We start from the raw sequence: 15,707 nt of genomic DNA, 5'->3' as shown, positions 1-15,707 counted from the left end.
GAAAGAGCCTGGGATAAAGGCAGATATATGTGTAATGTCAGCTTCGCATCGTTATTTTAACAATCATTGAGCTCTACGACTAGAATAGACGCACATTTCTTGCTGTAATGATCATCCTGTTATATGGAAAAGTTACGTCGAATGTGAAAAGAACCCGACCGCTGATATCACAAAGTGATAACGATCTTCTGTGCCGACACACCCTGTTTATGCCTTTCCATAGCACCCTGAAGCGCCTCCAACCCGGAACCAAAGACGAGCGGGTCAGGCTTGGCCTGAAACAGCTCCTTTGCCAGCGCCTCGGGGAGATACTTGCGCCATATGGCATCTGCAATGTGCTCGTTTTCCGGAAGGGGTATCGTATATGATATGGCTGTTTCGAGACATCTCAGCAATCCAACATTCCGCAATCAGGAGGGGCTTTTCATGCAACCTACTCATAAGAGGCTGGATGCTCTTGGGAATCTTCTCCGGGAAGGGATACAGCACTACAGCCACCTTGGCGGGCTGGAAGTCGTCGAGAATGGCGCCGATCTGGTTGTAGGTACCCTGCTCGGAGATGCAGTCGAAGACGCCAACGAAGGTGTCGGCCCGCTTCTCCAACGCGGTGACAATCTGATGATTGGCGTCTGGAGATTTGTAGTCAAATACTTCGTTCGCGCCGAGAGACTTGACCAAGTCATGATTGCGGGCTGACGCAGTGGCGACGACGTAGAGACCGGAGGCCCGGGCCAGCTGGATGACAGCGGTACCGACGGAAGATGCGGCACCCCATACGAGGAGAGTACCGCTGTCGGTCGTGGAGCGGGTGCCGTCGGCTGGGGGCAGAGGCAGGTTGAGGACCGTCTTTCCGTAGAGACCAGCTGCCGCGGTCGCGAGAGCCAAAGGGAGGACGACAGCTTGCTCAAAAGAAAGGTCGTCGGGTATCGGAGACACCAAGATCTCTGGGACACAACTGTAGAGCTGGAAGCCGCCGTTTCCTTGCTTCTGGCTCAATATAGCGTGGCAGAGACTATTTACATGCATGAGCGGGATTCGCGCACTTTGTTGAGGGTCGATGTTTGGATAGACGTACGCTATCACGCGTTGGCCTTTTTTGAGGCGAGTCACGCCCTCCCCGACTTCCTCAACAACGCCAGCAACGTCGGAGCCGAGGATGGCAGGATAAGTGACAGGCAAAGTCTCTTTATCCCTGTGCCTGCTTAGCTCTACTCATTCGATCAGTGAAGGTATGTTACTGAATTAGCCAGTCGATTGGGTTCTTCACAGATGATCAGTATGCTATACAATCTCGTGGAAGTGATGTGCTTACGATTGCCAACGCAGCGTTCTTGATGACGACTTCTCCAGGTCCAGCCCTCCTATCCGGAGCTTCTGCCACCTTTAGGGGCTTGACTCGCGGGCCATCAATCCAAGCTGCTTGGTTCTTCGTCATAGCTTGCGGAAAGAAGAATTGGGTTTCTGGAGAATGAAGTTGGTTTACTGCTTTGTGTTGGGAGGCTTCTCTTCATTTATGAGAAGCGCCGCGAACGGGGCTCATGGTGACGAACATCACAGAAGCGGATTGATAAGCGGACTAGGAGGAAACTCTACGAGTCAAGGCGGTTGAATGCAAGCAAACTCGCTGTCGCGCCTTCGGGGCAAGGTTAAGTCCGGCGGATACCGCATTTGAGACCGTGCACAACGAGATCCCGCCCGATCGGCTGGGATGTATTACGCTTTGGCTGAAATAGACTTTCGATTGCCGATACGATGAGAGTTACATCAGCTGAGAAAGGTTGAAGTCATCAAGGTGCACCTAATGGTATAGAATGCTGTCGGCCGAGGTAAATCCTCGGGAGGATGCTCTCGAAACAGTTGGCTCAAATAGCCGGGTCTTCAGCCACGCCCCTCTCTAAGGCTAGCCTTCACTTTAGTGTATGTACACAGTACGCTTTTGCGTCGACGTACATATGTAGTACATCTCTTTAGCTTCGTCCCGTAGTCTCTATACTTCGCATTATATGAGAATGGGGGTGATGTTTCCAATTTTGAGATGTTGGCCAGTCTTCACGGTATTAATAACCACCGTTATTACCCCAAAGACTTTGCATCAAACGAAGATCAGCATCCAAGAGGGTTCCACAGTTGGAATCACGATCCAGTCATGGGGTTGAGGAAATTTGCAGTGGAATTTTATCTAAAGTTGTACCTCGCTTCTGCACGGATAAAACCGCAGTCGCTTCCGTCCACCCAAATCCATTTGTAACTCCCATTAATCTGCCATACGAGTTAGTGTCTACACGGAGACTATGGAGTTTGTGGATCATTGACATTCACTGACCTGGTATTCAGGGACCGCTACCAAGAACCTTCTCCTCCTTGATGAAGATGGCAGGAGCGCTGGCGAAGTTCGGAATGTCGGCGAAGATCTCCTTACCAGCCTCGGAATGGTGCAGAGACTCGAAAGCCTCAGCAGTGGTCCATTCGACGCGGGTAGCGATTTCGTAGGCAGCATCTGCAGCCAGCTCAACGGCCTCCCAGCTCAAGAAATCGTCCGGGTAATGCTTGGCGATCAGAGGCATGTGCACTTTGAGGTAGTGCTCTTTATTGAAGATGGAGCCTCTGGGGAAGAGGATCTTTCTTTGGTATGAGTATGGGCTCTCATGAGAGGTGAGGGGCACATACGAGATATTTGGCAGTCATTGCGATGTGTAGGTGATTTATCTTGGAGGTAGGAAAGAAAGCGGTGCTTAGAGAATGTTTCTGGAGAAGAAATCCCTATACTTATACAGTTCGATGGATGTTTCCGGGTACCGTTTAGAGACTGGCTGCCATGCTGCTGATAGCGCCGAAGTTTAGCCTCGGTCACCCATCGGCGTATAGGTCTATGGTAGAACGTAGCAGGGCACTCCATAACTCCAAAGGGCTTAGACACATGATTACAGAAGTACTCGGAGCTGAAATCCACCGAGCAGAGACCAGTCTTCGAGTCAAACACGGCAAAAGCTTTTACCTGAAGATTCAAATGAGCACTGACGAGATTTGATACTTGTAGATAGTATGACAAACTCAACTGGCAAAAGTCATCCGTAACAATCCAATTTCGGACAGTAAGGGTGAGACGTGACAACTTTAATCAGGCTAAATACATGGTTTTGGTCATTGCAAGCCGAATTCCCCAAGTATTCGTTTTCCTACTGAATAGTGGTTTCATTGAGGCACGGGCCTAAATCGGCTACTCAGGGGCTAAAATAGTAGTTAACGACACAACCAACCTTATTCTTGTAGTATTAAATATCAGTGCTCGATGTTCAGAAGTTACGATTCAGTGTCGGAGACGAAATACTATCCTTGAAAGTAAAGGAGCACGGGTCTCTGCCCTTCCAACCACTCCCGAAGAATACCCTCGCTCGAGAGTTGTGCCTTCGGCGCTGCTGCACTTCTCCATGACGTACTTTCGGCGATGACCTATGCTTAACAAATTCGGACTTTCGAAGTGCCTATCGCCGCCCGTTACCATGATGTCTTCAGTTAATACCAAGCGTCCCTTATATACATAGCACCACCATCTGCCAAGTATCGCATCGTCACCCCGCAGAAACCAAGACACGGACAATGGCATCGTATCTCATCACGGGCACTTCGCGGGGTATCGGCCTGACGCTTGTCACCATGCTAGCGGCCAAGCCCACCTCCGAAGTGGCCAAGGTATACGCAGCCGCTCGCAGCGAGTCTGAGGCTCTGAAGAAGGTCATCGCCAGCGCCGCCAGCCGGGTCGTCTTCGTCCCGCTCGAGGTCACCTCGCAAGACAGCATCAAGGCGGCTGCGGCCAAGGTTGACGAGCTTCAGGCCGGAAAGGGCCTGGACGTGCTCATCAACAATGCCGGAATTATGGAGGCACCCGTCCAGGTTGACCAGTGGTATGGTTTCTATTTCTCAGCCCTTTCATCCGCGAGTGTCCCGCTGATAGAGACAGTGACGACCTTCCCGATGTTCTGAATGTCAATGTGGTGGGCGTACACAACGTGACGCGGGCATTTCTGCCGCAGTTGAGGAAGGGGACCCAGAAAAAGATCATTAACATGTCAGTCACTCCCAAAAGGCCTACCGGAGTTCTCTTTTCTTTCCCTTAGCAAGACACTTATGCTCCGCAGCTCCTCTGGCCTCGGCTCCATGGGCTGGGCGCACTTCACCGCCCCCCACCTATTCCCTGCGTATAAGGTTTCCAAGGCCGCCCTGAACATGCTCACCGTGCAGTACGCACAACTGCTGGAAAAGGACGACTTTACCGTCGTCGCCATCACTCCTGGGGTAAATTCATATTTTTCTATCCTTTTTCCAACCCTGGCCCGCGCTGACTGAAGCTTGAAATAGTGGCTCCGAACGGACCTTGGTTCCTCGCAGGCTGACCTGTCGGTTGAGGAAGGTGCGCAGGCCACGCTGAACATCCTGATGAACGCTACACCCAAGATCTCAAGGAAGTTCTTTAACATTCATGCCCCTGGCTGGGAGAATAAGACGGGCTTTAGCAAGTACGATGGATCTGAGATTCCGTGGTAAATGCCAAACCTTCAAGCCGTGCGTCAGAAGACTGGCTGTTGTACATATCTGAAAGATGAAATTGTCTCGATGATCAAAGTTCTGTTGAAATGCTTTACGTGTTGATGAAAATGGGTTGTGGTATTCAAACATCGCTACAGTTTGCATTTAATTCCAAAATAAACACTTCAACCAGACGCAGACAAATAAAGCACCTTATCCAAAATCTCAGGCCACCTCTGCAAAAGCCCATCATCCTTCTCCCCTCGCCACGCCACAATGCCATCCGGCCTCACCAGCACCGCACCCTCTTCACTAACGCCACGCTGCTTCGCCCAACTACCATCCACATCCCTCCAGCCCCCCTCACCAACAACCTCCACCCTTACCAACTCCCCCTCAACCCCCTCCCACCCCGTCCTCTTCCCCACCACCAACAACAACTTACTTGCCGGAACTAGATCCCTCAACGCAACCCTTTTACCTCCCCCCTCCACCCACGCATGCGGCAAATGATGCCCCGGCAACGTCGACGCATAATACCACTCCGTCTCAAACGCCCCATCCTCCCTCACCTGCCCCGCATGCCTCGTCTTCTCCCCCTCGCCCCAAAAGTCCGCCTGCGGATAAAACCAGCCCACCTCCGTCCCGGGCGCCTTAAACTCCGTATCCAGCGTCTTCTGCGCGGCGGCCACGGCCTCCTTCTTGCTCTTGTGCTCGGGGTGGCTCTCGTCGAAGAACGGCGCGATAGCGGCGGCGTTGGCCTCTGGGGAAGCGTCGCCGCTCATGCCGAGCGCGCGGTCCATGTTGAGGGAGTGGCTGCGCAGGTTGTGTAGCGAGGAGGCGGCGACGGCGCGGCCGATGGGGCGGCGCTCCGCGTCGTAGCTGTCGAGCAGAGCGCCGGCGTACTTCGCGGGGTCCGTGAGGGCCAGCTCGAGTTTCCAGACTAGGTTATACACGTCCTGCACACCCGTGTTCATGCCCAGCGCGCCCCACGGCGGAATGCGATGCGCCGCGTCGCCCGCCAGAAAGATCCGCCCGTTGCCCCCGACGCGGTACCGCTCCGCCGCGATAGCATTGACGTTCCAGTGGCTCAAACTCACGATGTCGACCGGCAGCTCCGGCAAATTCAGCGTCGCCCGCAACCTCCCCACCATCGTCTCGCGATCAAACGCCTTCGGATCACTCGCGATCAGCGCGCACGCAAAAACCCACTCCTGCTCCTCCGGCGCGTGCTCCGCCAGCGGCCAGGGCCCGATCTGGTACAGGAAGCCCGTTCGCGTGCTGCCGCCCATGTTTGGGTGCGTGAACCAGGTCAGGAAGTTGCTGGGGTCGGGGTGCAGCTGGCGGAGTTGGGGGGTCCGGATGTGCGCGGTGACCATGTGGAAGATGTCCGTCTCGCCCTCCCACGCGACGCCGAGGTGGGACGTCAGCCCGCGGCCGCCGTCCGCGACGATGGCGTAGCGGGCGTGGATGGCCTGGGTGTCTGCTGGGTCGCTGCTCTTGGTCGGCTTGACGGTCAGGACGACGTGGTCCCCGTCCGCGGCTTCGACGACGTCCGTCACCTCCATCCCGTAGTGAATTCCCCCCGGATTCAGCTCCCTCGCGCGCCGCGAGATCAGCGGCTCCAGCCGTATCTGCGGGAGGATGGCGTAGCGGCTCGGGCTGTGCGACGCGTATTCGTCCGCGTACCGCCCCAGGCCCCACGCGTCGCGCGAGTAGATCTCGCGGCCGGAGGACCCGAGATCCGTGTACCACGCGGTGCGGCCGGCGATGTCGGATGGTGCGGCGACGGCGTAGATGGCCTGCTCGAGGCCCATGGTGCGGAAGATTTCCATCGTGCGCTGGTTGATGCCGCATGCTTTGGGGTGGATCGATGTGCCGCTGTGCCGCTCGAAGACGACGTTGGAGATGCCGCGGAGAGACAAGAGTATGGAGGCGGAGAGGCCGACGGGCCCGCCGCCGATGATGGCGATAGGGTGGATAGTGGGGGGTGAGGAGGGAGACATTGCGGGCGTCCGGGGGGGACAATGACTGGAGATGTAGTTTTACTTTTTTCTGCGACTGCCGTGGAAATGTGATATAGGAGCAAGAGCTGGAGGTTAAGTTCGAATAGAAAGATGAAACAATGTTTTCTTTACTTCAGAGGGTCCCTGAGTCAGTTCTTCTCCGATGACGGATGACGTGACGGGCAAAAGTAGGTGTTGATCATGCAAGAAAATAATGTTGAAAGGAAGAAGAGGGAGATTGTCCCAACGATATTTTATTGTCTTCATAATATAGGTTGTCGGCAGTTTGTTTAGCATCCGCGTCCCGCTCACGTCAGGGTCCAAGCGGGGTACTGGCGTTGTGGGGTTCATCCGTCGTCAAACTCTCGCTTGACTGTCAGCATTACTCAGGAAAGCGGTTCGAAGTGCACTTCAATGAGTCTTGAACTTCTCTGAAGGTGCGACCACAAGCGGAGCCAGAGTCGACCAGGACGCGAACGACGACGTCTGCTGAATCTGAAAACTTGTCATCGCAATGAGCCTCAACATGCAGGTGGCGCTGCGCCTCATGGCTGCGAGGGAGTTGCTTCTCTTCTACGCCCCCAGAGTGACTGCCGAGTGCTGACTGTGATATTATTAGTCCAAGGAAAAAGCTTACATGCGGGAAACTATAAGTAAGAATAGAAGAGAGAGGGTACGAGAGAAATACGGATGTCGGGTAGCATCGAAACTTAATCTGCGCCATCATCGAAAGTCAATCTGCGTCATCACAGCCTCGGTGGCTGAAGACATGACGAAGGGATGCCCTGATAAATGATCTCACTTGTTCGAACAGGCGACTGTTCGGCTGATTAAACAAGCGACGTCTGCGGCTTAACTAATAAGCGATGAGCGAATTGTTGTTGTGGAATTTTGCCCCCGCCTATCAGCCGAAACCTTCCTTTTATGCGTGGCGAATTTGCCGCAGTAACGGAAAAGAATCCGACTTCAACCATGCACCTCTGCCCTGGACAAAGCCAGTGAGGAACGTCTCAAGACTTGCCACGATGCACACACGAAATCGCCCCTTTTCTAGACCGCCAGAATGCATGCACGTAAAAAGTAAGTGTGCGGAGTGGTGGTGGAGTGGCACGAATGGGGCACAGAGATACGAAGTGCACGGCCAGGCCTGGAAAGAGCCCGGTGGATCGGAGCGTGCAGAAGACGGGAATAAAACATTTGATACAAAACAGCTGCGGTTGGCTGTGATGCAACAGCAGCGCCGATATCGCTCGTGCGGTGCCGTTTACACGGCGCCGCACGAGCTTTGCCGACCACGACTTGCTCCCGAGGTCCAATGCCAGCAACACCACCCGCACCTTCAGTCCGCTGTCGGCGCCGCCCCTGGCTTTGACATGCGGATCGAAAGCCCGTGATAAGCAGGCCAGAAGCTTGGTCCACGCACAGGCGCGGCTACAACGGCAACCAACCCGCAAGAGGGCGCCACCGCCCCAAATGCTTCGGTGATCCGCGATCAACCCGCCTTAGAACCCACCCCGAAATGGTCTTTCAGTACCATCTGTCAGAAATCTTTCAATTCACCGGTGCTAGGATCTGCATCTATGACAACCTTCGAAATTGACTCATAAGCAAATGCATTCCTCGCCATTCGCTCGTGTTTTTTTAAACTCAAGTGCACTGCCTGTGGTTGATGCAACATCAGCTTGTAGCAGCCTCCATGTCTTCGTTTCCGATTCTTCATGTATAAGAAGCCTTGACCGTGATATTCTCCGGTTTTATCATTTTCCAATAACAGTCTCTTGGCTGCCTCGCACGCCATGTCCCGCTTCGAGCCCATCTCCGCGCCCAGCGCCGCGGTCGAAGAGGGGGGTCATGAGGACGCACCCACACCATGCCCGCCTCCACAAGCAAAAGCCAAGACGTCGCCGCCGCCCTCGGGAGCGGACCGTCGCGGATCGGACGCCGATGGCATCGATCTGGAGAAGCAAGCGACCGTCGACGAGGGCAGACCCACCCTTGAGCACACCATCTCCCATGTCCCGACGCACGACATCGCCCACGTCCCCACCACCCAAACCGGCGGCCCGCCCATCAGCGACGAAATCTACGACAGATTCTCGTTGACCCGCAAAAATATCATAACGGCTGTTCTCTCTTTCTGCGGATTTCTGGCGCCCATTTCCAGCACGACCGTGCTCGCAGCCATCCCCGAAGTCGCCGAGACGTACGGTAGCAACGGTACCACGATAAATATCAGCAATGCTCTATACATGCTTTTTATGGGAGTCTCCCCCATGTTCTGGGGGCCCATTGGCCAAGTGTACGGCAGAAGATGGGTACGTACAAAACACTTTCTTTTCGCCCTCGGATATTTCAAGTGAACGACCGGTCTAATTCCAATTCCGCAGGCCTCTCTCGGCAGCGCAGCGCTCTTCACTGCCTTCTCCGTCGGCACCGCCCTGGCACCCAACCTCGCCTCCTTCTTCATCTTCCGCATCATGACCGCCTTCCAAGGCACCTCCTTCCTGATCATCGGCTCCGCCTGCATCGGCGACATCTTCCGACCCGTAAGCCTTCCAACCCACACCCCTCTTCCCCCTCCCTCCCCTCTCCTCTCCTCTCCTCTCCGCCCCGCTAACACCAAACCCAGACCGAACGCGGCACAGCCCTCTCCTGGTTCCTGTCGGGCACGCTGGTCGGGCCAGCCTTTGGGCCCTTCATCGGCGGCATCATCGTGACGTTCCGGTCATGGCGCGACATCTTCTGGCTGCAGACGGCGCTGGGCGGCTTCGGCTGCGTGCTGATCCTGTTCTTCCTGCCCGAGACGACGCACTACAAGCGGTCGGTCGAGTTCCAGGGCCTCAAAGCCGCGGACAAGGCGGCCAAGATGTGGCAGTGGACGAATCCGTTCCGCGTGCTCAGGCTGTACCAGTACCCGAATCTCATCACTGTCGTAAGTCCTGCCCCTCTGCCCCCTACCCTACGTCTACCAGGCAAGTCCAAACAAACTGACACGCGCAAAAACAACAGGGCCTCGCCTCCTCCTCCCTCGTCTGGAACATGTACTCGCTCCTCACCCCCATCCGCTACGTCCTCAACCCGCGCTTCCACCTGACGTCCCCCATCCAATCCGGCCTCTTCTACATCGCGCCTGGGTGCGGCTACCTCTTCGGCACCTTCTTCGGCGGCCGCTGGGCCGACCACATCGTGCACCGCTACATCCGCAAGCGCAACGGCGAGCGCGTGCCCGAAGACCGGCTGAACTCCTGCCTACCCTTTCTCGGCGGCGTGATACCCGCGTGCATGCTCGTCTACGGATGGAGCATCGAGATGGAGAAGGGCGGGATACCGCTGCCGGTTATTGTGATGTTCCTGCAGGGCGTCGCGCAGCTGTTCTGCTTTCCGAGCCTGAACACGTATTGTCTGGACGTCATGCAGGCGCAGAGCGCGGAGGTGGTGGCCGGGAACTATGTGATTAGGTACGTGTTTGCGGCGCTGGGGAGCGCGCTGTGTTTGCCGGCGATCGAGGTGATTGGCGTGGGGTGGTTTTCGACCATCTCGGCGGGCTTCCTGGTCGCGGCGATGCTGTTGACGTGGTTGACGACGATTTATGGGCGGCAGTGGCGGGACGACGTGGATGCGAAGAAGAAGGCGAGGAAGGTGGAGGGGAGGGAGAGGAGGGAGGAGCGGAAGCGCGCTGAGGCGGCGGCGTGAGGTAAGGTTGCGGCTGAGGGCGGAAAGCCTCTTGCGCCATCCGTCCCCGCGCTTCCGACCTGTTGGCGTACGGGAGCACGGGCTTTGGACTCAGAATGATCAACGGCAGCGGGCCCGATGAGAGGGGAGAAAAAATTGCATGGAATCGCTCGAACTGCCATAAGGAAGGTAAGGATGAAAGACATAGAATGGTGCATTTAGAGGATGGGTTCGGTTGATGTTTCATTGTCATTCTAGAAGACCACAGGTCGTCGTACTTGGTCTGTTTTCAATCTGCGTTCTGCTTTCTTTTCCTTTTCTTTGCATCTGGCTCTCTATTTTCTTGCAGAGACACTGAGAGCTTTCACTTGATTATGTTTGTAGTGAGGATACCCGGGAGCTGAGCATATGAACGACAACGATGCGTATGAGAATTCAAATCTAAGGAAATAAAAGATGGCCTAGCTTACGACTTCGTTGGGAAATCATCGTGGTGGGGCAAGAAGCCAGAGTGCAACCTCGATATGGGTGAGAGTGTGACAATGCATGCACATGTGGTCAACAGAGTTGTGTCATGAGGCTGTTCGACCACCGAGACACCGGAGACAGCCGTTGACATGCAGACCGCTGGTCTCGCCTCATGATTGGTGTTGCTTTCGGGACTCCGCATTTTACCTTTGCGTCCCGATGAGGCCGAGACAAATCTCCAGAAGGACCTCGTACCGCGTTGAGTTTTGTTCGTATCCGCTGTACGTCGGTCTCGCAGTTAGTATTAATATGAGACTGTTAATGCAGAGAAGGGCAGAGAAGTAACAGAAAGGGGGGAGAATATCAACCGGTCAACGGCTGAGGTTTGCCGAGAGTGGTGCATTTAGGAAAAGGGCGGTTGTGCAAAAGAAATAGTTGTCGCACAATGGACCTTCAGCAATTTTATTGTTGAAGACTAAAAGATGTTTGATTAGATGAATCTTCAATTGGGAAGGTTAACGCGGATCTTGCTGTAGGTGTCGCGAGGAGACGTGACACCGCGGAAGCGTGAGGCGCACGGTCCGCCCATGTCGTGCTACTGATTTCGGGAAAGGCGGGACGGAAGGCTTGCAGCATCTAAACCGCACCGCGGGTCCATGTTACGAAATGGCTTTGAGAGCGAGTACAGCTCGGACGCGGCAACCTGCCTGAGATGACAGCAGTTGTCTGTCCCAAGACACGAGCGGGGACGGGTTTCGTCGGCCAGTGGAATGGATCGCTGACCTGTGCCATGTGCGACTCGACCTGGGATTCGAGGAAACAAATTGTTCAAGATGGCATCTGTGGCCTCGTGAGACGGAATTCCACAGAATCTACCCTTGAGATTGCCACGAGATGACGAGATAAGAATAGTTCAAGATCCCTGCTGTGATGTCCCGCCATATCTGGAATTCTCGCCTCGTCCTGTGAAGTTAAGATACCGTCTCAGGCAAGACGCACAGACACAGGCAGGGGAGGTGATTCAAGACGAGGCTTCCTTGCCACCGATCGAACCCGTAAAAGTAAATCGCGTCAAGCTTTCGCGATCAGAGCATCGGTCGGTGTGCTTTGTGATGGGCGTGGCGGTGGTGATGAAGATTGGCGGTGGCTGGTGGAGGGGCTGGGTACGATGGAGGCGGGGCGCCAACTGGCAACGATTTTCGCGATCCACAAAAGGAGCGAGTATCAGTGGAGAGCTGCGGCCGTCAGCCCAGCCGGGAGTCGGGGCCACGACTCGCAGCGGCTTGTGAGCTGAGCTGAGCTGCAGGAGGGCGACGCGAGATGAGCAGATGTGACGGCACGCGCTCGCGGAAGCACAACATTGCTGGATCGCGTACTATTCTTGCCAACATTCCACGGGTGTGCGAGGGCGCGGGAGATCTGGATGCGAAGCAAATGCAAAGTAGCGGCGGCATGCTTCGCGGCCGCTATGATTTGCGCATTGAGCCGCTGAGATGAGCCAAGCGCAGAGCCAAGCCGTGGACTTCGCACCGTCTGGGCCTGTGCCTCGTCGCCGGCCGGGAACGCGTCTGACAGTCTGCAAGGCTCGCGCAGGCGACCGCTGGTTGCTGCTGCACCAGCATCTCCATCGCGGCTGCCGTGCTGCCCGGCGCCAATCATGACGTCGCGCCACGGCCCACGCGCGCAACGGCGCAGACAGCCCGACTCACTGACTTTGGCTGCGCCGCTGCTGTTCTCACCCGCGCCAGCGCAATTGGGCCCGGTCGCCGCTCGTTCGTCGTAGTGCTCACTCGATCTTGCAGGCCAGCGCCTGCGCGCCACGTTTCAGCGCGCTCTCCCTGCGCGCGTCGGTGAGCTGCCGCTTCCTGTTCCTGACGTGCAAAGGAGGTAGGTGCGACTAGGCAAGCGCGGGTGCGACCATCACGGTAGCACCGCAGATCCCTCCGCCAAACAACGCGCCTTCCGCGCCCTTGGACTCTGCGTTTGCCCGTTGCGCTTCGGCAGTAAGCGCATCGATCCATCATCCGACCATCCTTGGCAGGGCTCCACTTCCTATCCGTTCGTTCTCTAGGTCGTGCTTGCCTCCCCACAACCTCTCCACACTCTCCTTTAAATCGTCTAGCCGGCCCAGCCTCCCGCCACTCTTTTCCTTTCCTTTTCCTATATCAGCCAACGGGAGGACGCTCATCCGGCCTCTCTTTTCCCTCTTTCAAGATCCTCCGCCGCCATGAAGGTTCCCTCGCTCACCCTGGCGGCCGCCGCCCTGGCCACCTTGGCCGCCGCCTCTCCCTTGACCACCTCTAATGCCGCACCCTTTGCGAAGCTTCACGCCAGGCAGAACGAGACGGGAACCCCATGCTCGGTGCTCAGCTCCGTCGTCAACAATGCCAAGTCTACTGCTACTCCCACCGTCCCGGCCGCTCTCGCCTACGACTGCCTCATAAGCGCCCCGCTCAACAAGACGGCCGCCATTGAGCTCATCGACTCCATGAAGCCCTACCTCACCTGGCAGAGCACCCAGTCCTACCTCAAGAACCCGCCCGCCGAGTACGCTGAGAAGGTCCAGCCTGCCGTCGACCTCTTCAAGGGCCTTGACGATCTGGCTGCCAAGGTCAATGCTGACGACTTCTTCGGCGAGTATGAGTTCGGCTGGGCTCTCTACACTCACATCCTCTCTGCTCACGACGGTCATCTGGTTTACGTTCCTGACTCGGTTGGCGCCATCGTCACTTGGGGAAGGCCCATTTCTCTCGTTTCCATCTCCGAGGACGGCAAGAAGCTTCCTGTTCCTTTCGTCTACCAAGACATCCTGGCTGCTTCATTCCCCAACTCCACCTACACGCCCTCGGCCGTGCTGAAGATCAACGATGAAGATGCCGCCACCTACCTCGAGAAGATCAGCCAGTACGGCTCGCTTCAGGACCGTGATGCTCTGTACAACAACGTCATGTACAGCTTGCCCCAGATCCAGCTTGGCTCCACTGGCGCCAGCACTGGCATGTTCTCTGGAGGTGGTCGTGGTCGCTGGGTCTACCCTGGTCCCGAGACCAAGATCGAGTACGCCAACGGCACCACCAAGACTTACGAGAACTTTGCCCGTGTCCTGGTCTCGTTCCGCGGTGTTGAGAACGGCACTGCTCTAAGCGATCGCTACTTCCTCTACGCCTCCGGAGCCACTGACCACGCCATGGCCATGGCCGCTGACGCCAAGGACAAGTCCCGTATCCAGGCTGCCAACATGAACGTCGATGGCCCCACGGATGATACTCCCGTCAATCAGAATGTGCACATCGCCGCTGCTGATGATGCTGCCGCCACGACCACCGCTCGCGCTCGTGCCACGCCCGCTCCTGGCTATCCCACTCCCGTTGCCTACCAGAGAAACAACCTCATCGCCGGCTACTACCTCGAGGGCGAAGGCTACGACGATATTGCTGTCTTGTCCGTTCCTTCTTTCGTCAGCTCCAGCTATGCCGAGCTCGAATTCCAGCGCATCGGCACTCAATTCATCCTAGGTGCCAAGGCTGATGGCAAGAAGAAGCTCATCATTGATCTCAGCGCAAATGGAGGCGGCACCATTCTCCAGGGCTATGACATGTTCAAGCAGCTCTTCCCTTCCCTCTTGCCGTACGGTGGCACCCGTTTCAGGGCCCACGAGACTCTCGACCTGCTCGGCCAGAAGTTCTCGTACCTCTCCGAAGGCTTTCCCCGTGATCCCGAAATCGTGCAGGAGAACTACACGATGGCCGACATTGTCTCCAGCGTCTTCAACTACCGCACGGACACCGATGTTGACTACAAGCCCTTCACCTCTTGGGCGCAAAAGTACGGTCCTCATGCGAACGAATATGACAACTTCACCTCCATCATCCGCTGGAACATGTCCGATCCGCTCAACGTTTTGAACAGCGGCGGTATCGAGATCAGCGGATATGGAAACCGCAGCAACTTCACGGACCAGCCTTTTGAGTCTACCAACATCGTCCTCCTTTACGACGGCTACTGCGCATCAACTTGTGCCATTTTCTCGGAACTGATGCGCCAGCAAGGCAACGTGTCATCCATCGTCCTCGGTGGACGTCCTCAGTACGCTGAACAACAGTCCGTCGGTGGTGTCAAGGGCTTCAACAACTTCAACTGGGCCGCTATCCAACAGTGGGTCTATGAGGCCTATGAGTACGCCAACCCCGATGAGCAGGCCAAGTACAACGCCTCTTACCAGGCCAACTACGCCAGCTACGTCCCCTTCAACCGTGCCGCCACTGACCCCAACGTCAATGTTCGTGATGGCCTTCGTGAGGGCGATGCCGCTGGCACTCCGCTCCAGTTCACCTATGAGCCGGCCGACTGCCGCATCTTCTACACCGCTGAGATGACGCTCGACATGACGGCCGTCTGGAAGGCTGCCGCTGACAGCAAGTGGAGCGACAACAAGCACTGCGTTGCTAGTAGTGCGGGCTACAAGAGGAGCGATCAGCTTAGCAGGAGGGCCCAGGTGCCGCGCATGGCCAAGCGTGACACCTCTTTCGAGGAGAGCCTGAAGCTCTTCACCGACGTGACTGCTATCCGCTTCGACGGCGATGCTTTCATGGCACCCTGAGCGATGTTGAGCGATGTTCTTTTCTTCTCCTTTTTTTTTTCTTCACCCAACTTCCTATTACCTTTCTTTCCTATGGACTTAATTCTCAACAGCGATTCTTCATCAGGGTAGGTAGACGGGTAGTACTGATACCAACTTCACGAACGGAAAAGTTTTCATGCATGCATGGGAGACCAGGCCTCTAATGTTTGTTACCCTGTATTCTTTTTTTACCTGTAATGTTTACTTCTGCATGGAGTGACGGAGTGAAGGCAGAAGTGGGACAGTAGCATGGGTACTAGCTACCTTTTTGCATGACATGATGATCATGATGGCAAGACAAACCTAGCATTCACGGTAGCCATAGAGCTCAATGATTGTCGAAACAATGATACGATTTAGACATTACTCTTTGTGTTCGCATCCATCGTGGTATTTTCTTATCTGCCCGTAGCTTC

The 15,707-nt window shown here is 55.8% G+C and overlaps 6 protein-coding genes across 6 annotated transcripts; 3 read left to right on the top strand and 3 right to left on the bottom strand.

Moving 5' to 3' along the window:
* Positions 1–167: 167 nt before the first annotated feature.
* On the bottom strand, positions 168–1,435 carry LTHEOB_6083 (alcohol dehydrogenase; the record flags this gene model as incomplete). The annotated part of the gene is made up of 5 exons (XM_035515300.1): positions 168–373; positions 438–1,012; positions 1,076–1,192; positions 1,239–1,261; positions 1,313–1,435. 5 exons carry the CDS (start codon positions 1,433–1,435, stop codon positions 168–170), a joined length of 1,044 nt encoding a protein of 347 aa, XP_035373214.1.
* An 895-nt stretch (positions 1,436–2,330) lies between these two features.
* On the bottom strand, positions 2,331–2,685 carry LTHEOB_6082 (Ethyl tert-butyl ether degradation EthD; the record flags this gene model as incomplete). Its single annotated transcript, XM_035515299.1, has 2 exons — positions 2,331–2,618; positions 2,668–2,685. 2 exons carry the CDS (start codon positions 2,683–2,685, stop codon positions 2,331–2,333), a joined length of 306 nt encoding a protein of 101 aa, XP_035373213.1.
* A 912-nt stretch (positions 2,686–3,597) lies between these two features.
* Positions 3,598–4,542, top strand: LTHEOB_6081 (Short-chain dehydrogenase/reductase SDR; the record flags this gene model as incomplete). The annotated part of the gene is made up of 4 exons (XM_035515298.1): positions 3,598–3,902; positions 3,959–4,066; positions 4,137–4,293; positions 4,357–4,542. 4 exons carry the CDS (start codon positions 3,598–3,600, stop codon positions 4,540–4,542), a joined length of 756 nt encoding a protein of 251 aa, XP_035373212.1.
* Positions 4,543–4,709: 167 nt separating this feature from the next.
* On the bottom strand, positions 4,710–6,530 carry LTHEOB_6080 (Monooxygenase FAD-binding protein; the record flags this gene model as incomplete). Its single annotated transcript, XM_035515297.1, has 1 exon — positions 4,710–6,530. One exon carries the CDS (start codon positions 6,528–6,530, stop codon positions 4,710–4,712), a length of 1,821 nt encoding a protein of 606 aa, XP_035373211.1.
* Positions 6,531–8,326: 1,796 nt separating this feature from the next.
* LTHEOB_6079 (Multidrug transporter of the major facilitator superfamily) lies at positions 8,327–10,223 on the top strand (the record flags this gene model as incomplete). The annotated part of the gene is made up of 4 exons (XM_035515295.1): positions 8,327–8,845; positions 8,918–9,076; positions 9,160–9,462; positions 9,540–10,223. 4 exons carry the CDS (start codon positions 8,327–8,329, stop codon positions 10,221–10,223), a joined length of 1,665 nt encoding a protein of 554 aa, XP_035373210.1.
* A 2,674-nt stretch (positions 10,224–12,897) lies between these two features.
* On the top strand, positions 12,898–15,270 carry LTHEOB_6078 (Peptidase S41 family protein; the record flags this gene model as incomplete). Its single annotated transcript, XM_035515294.1, has 1 exon — positions 12,898–15,270. The coding sequence occupies one exon, from the start codon at positions 12,898–12,900 to the stop codon at positions 15,268–15,270; it is 2,373 nt and encodes a 790-aa protein (XP_035373209.1).
* Positions 15,271–15,707: the final 437 nt, after the last annotated feature.

This window comes from Lasiodiplodia theobromae (assembly GCF_012971845.1).
Source record: "Lasiodiplodia theobromae strain AM2As chromosome Unknown scaffold_17, whole genome shotgun sequence".
NCBI lineage: Eukaryota > Fungi > Ascomycota > Dothideomycetes > Botryosphaeriales > Botryosphaeriaceae > Lasiodiplodia > Lasiodiplodia theobromae.
The sequence above is the reverse complement of the archived record's forward strand: the minus strand, read 5'-3'. Positions and strand labels throughout refer to the sequence as shown.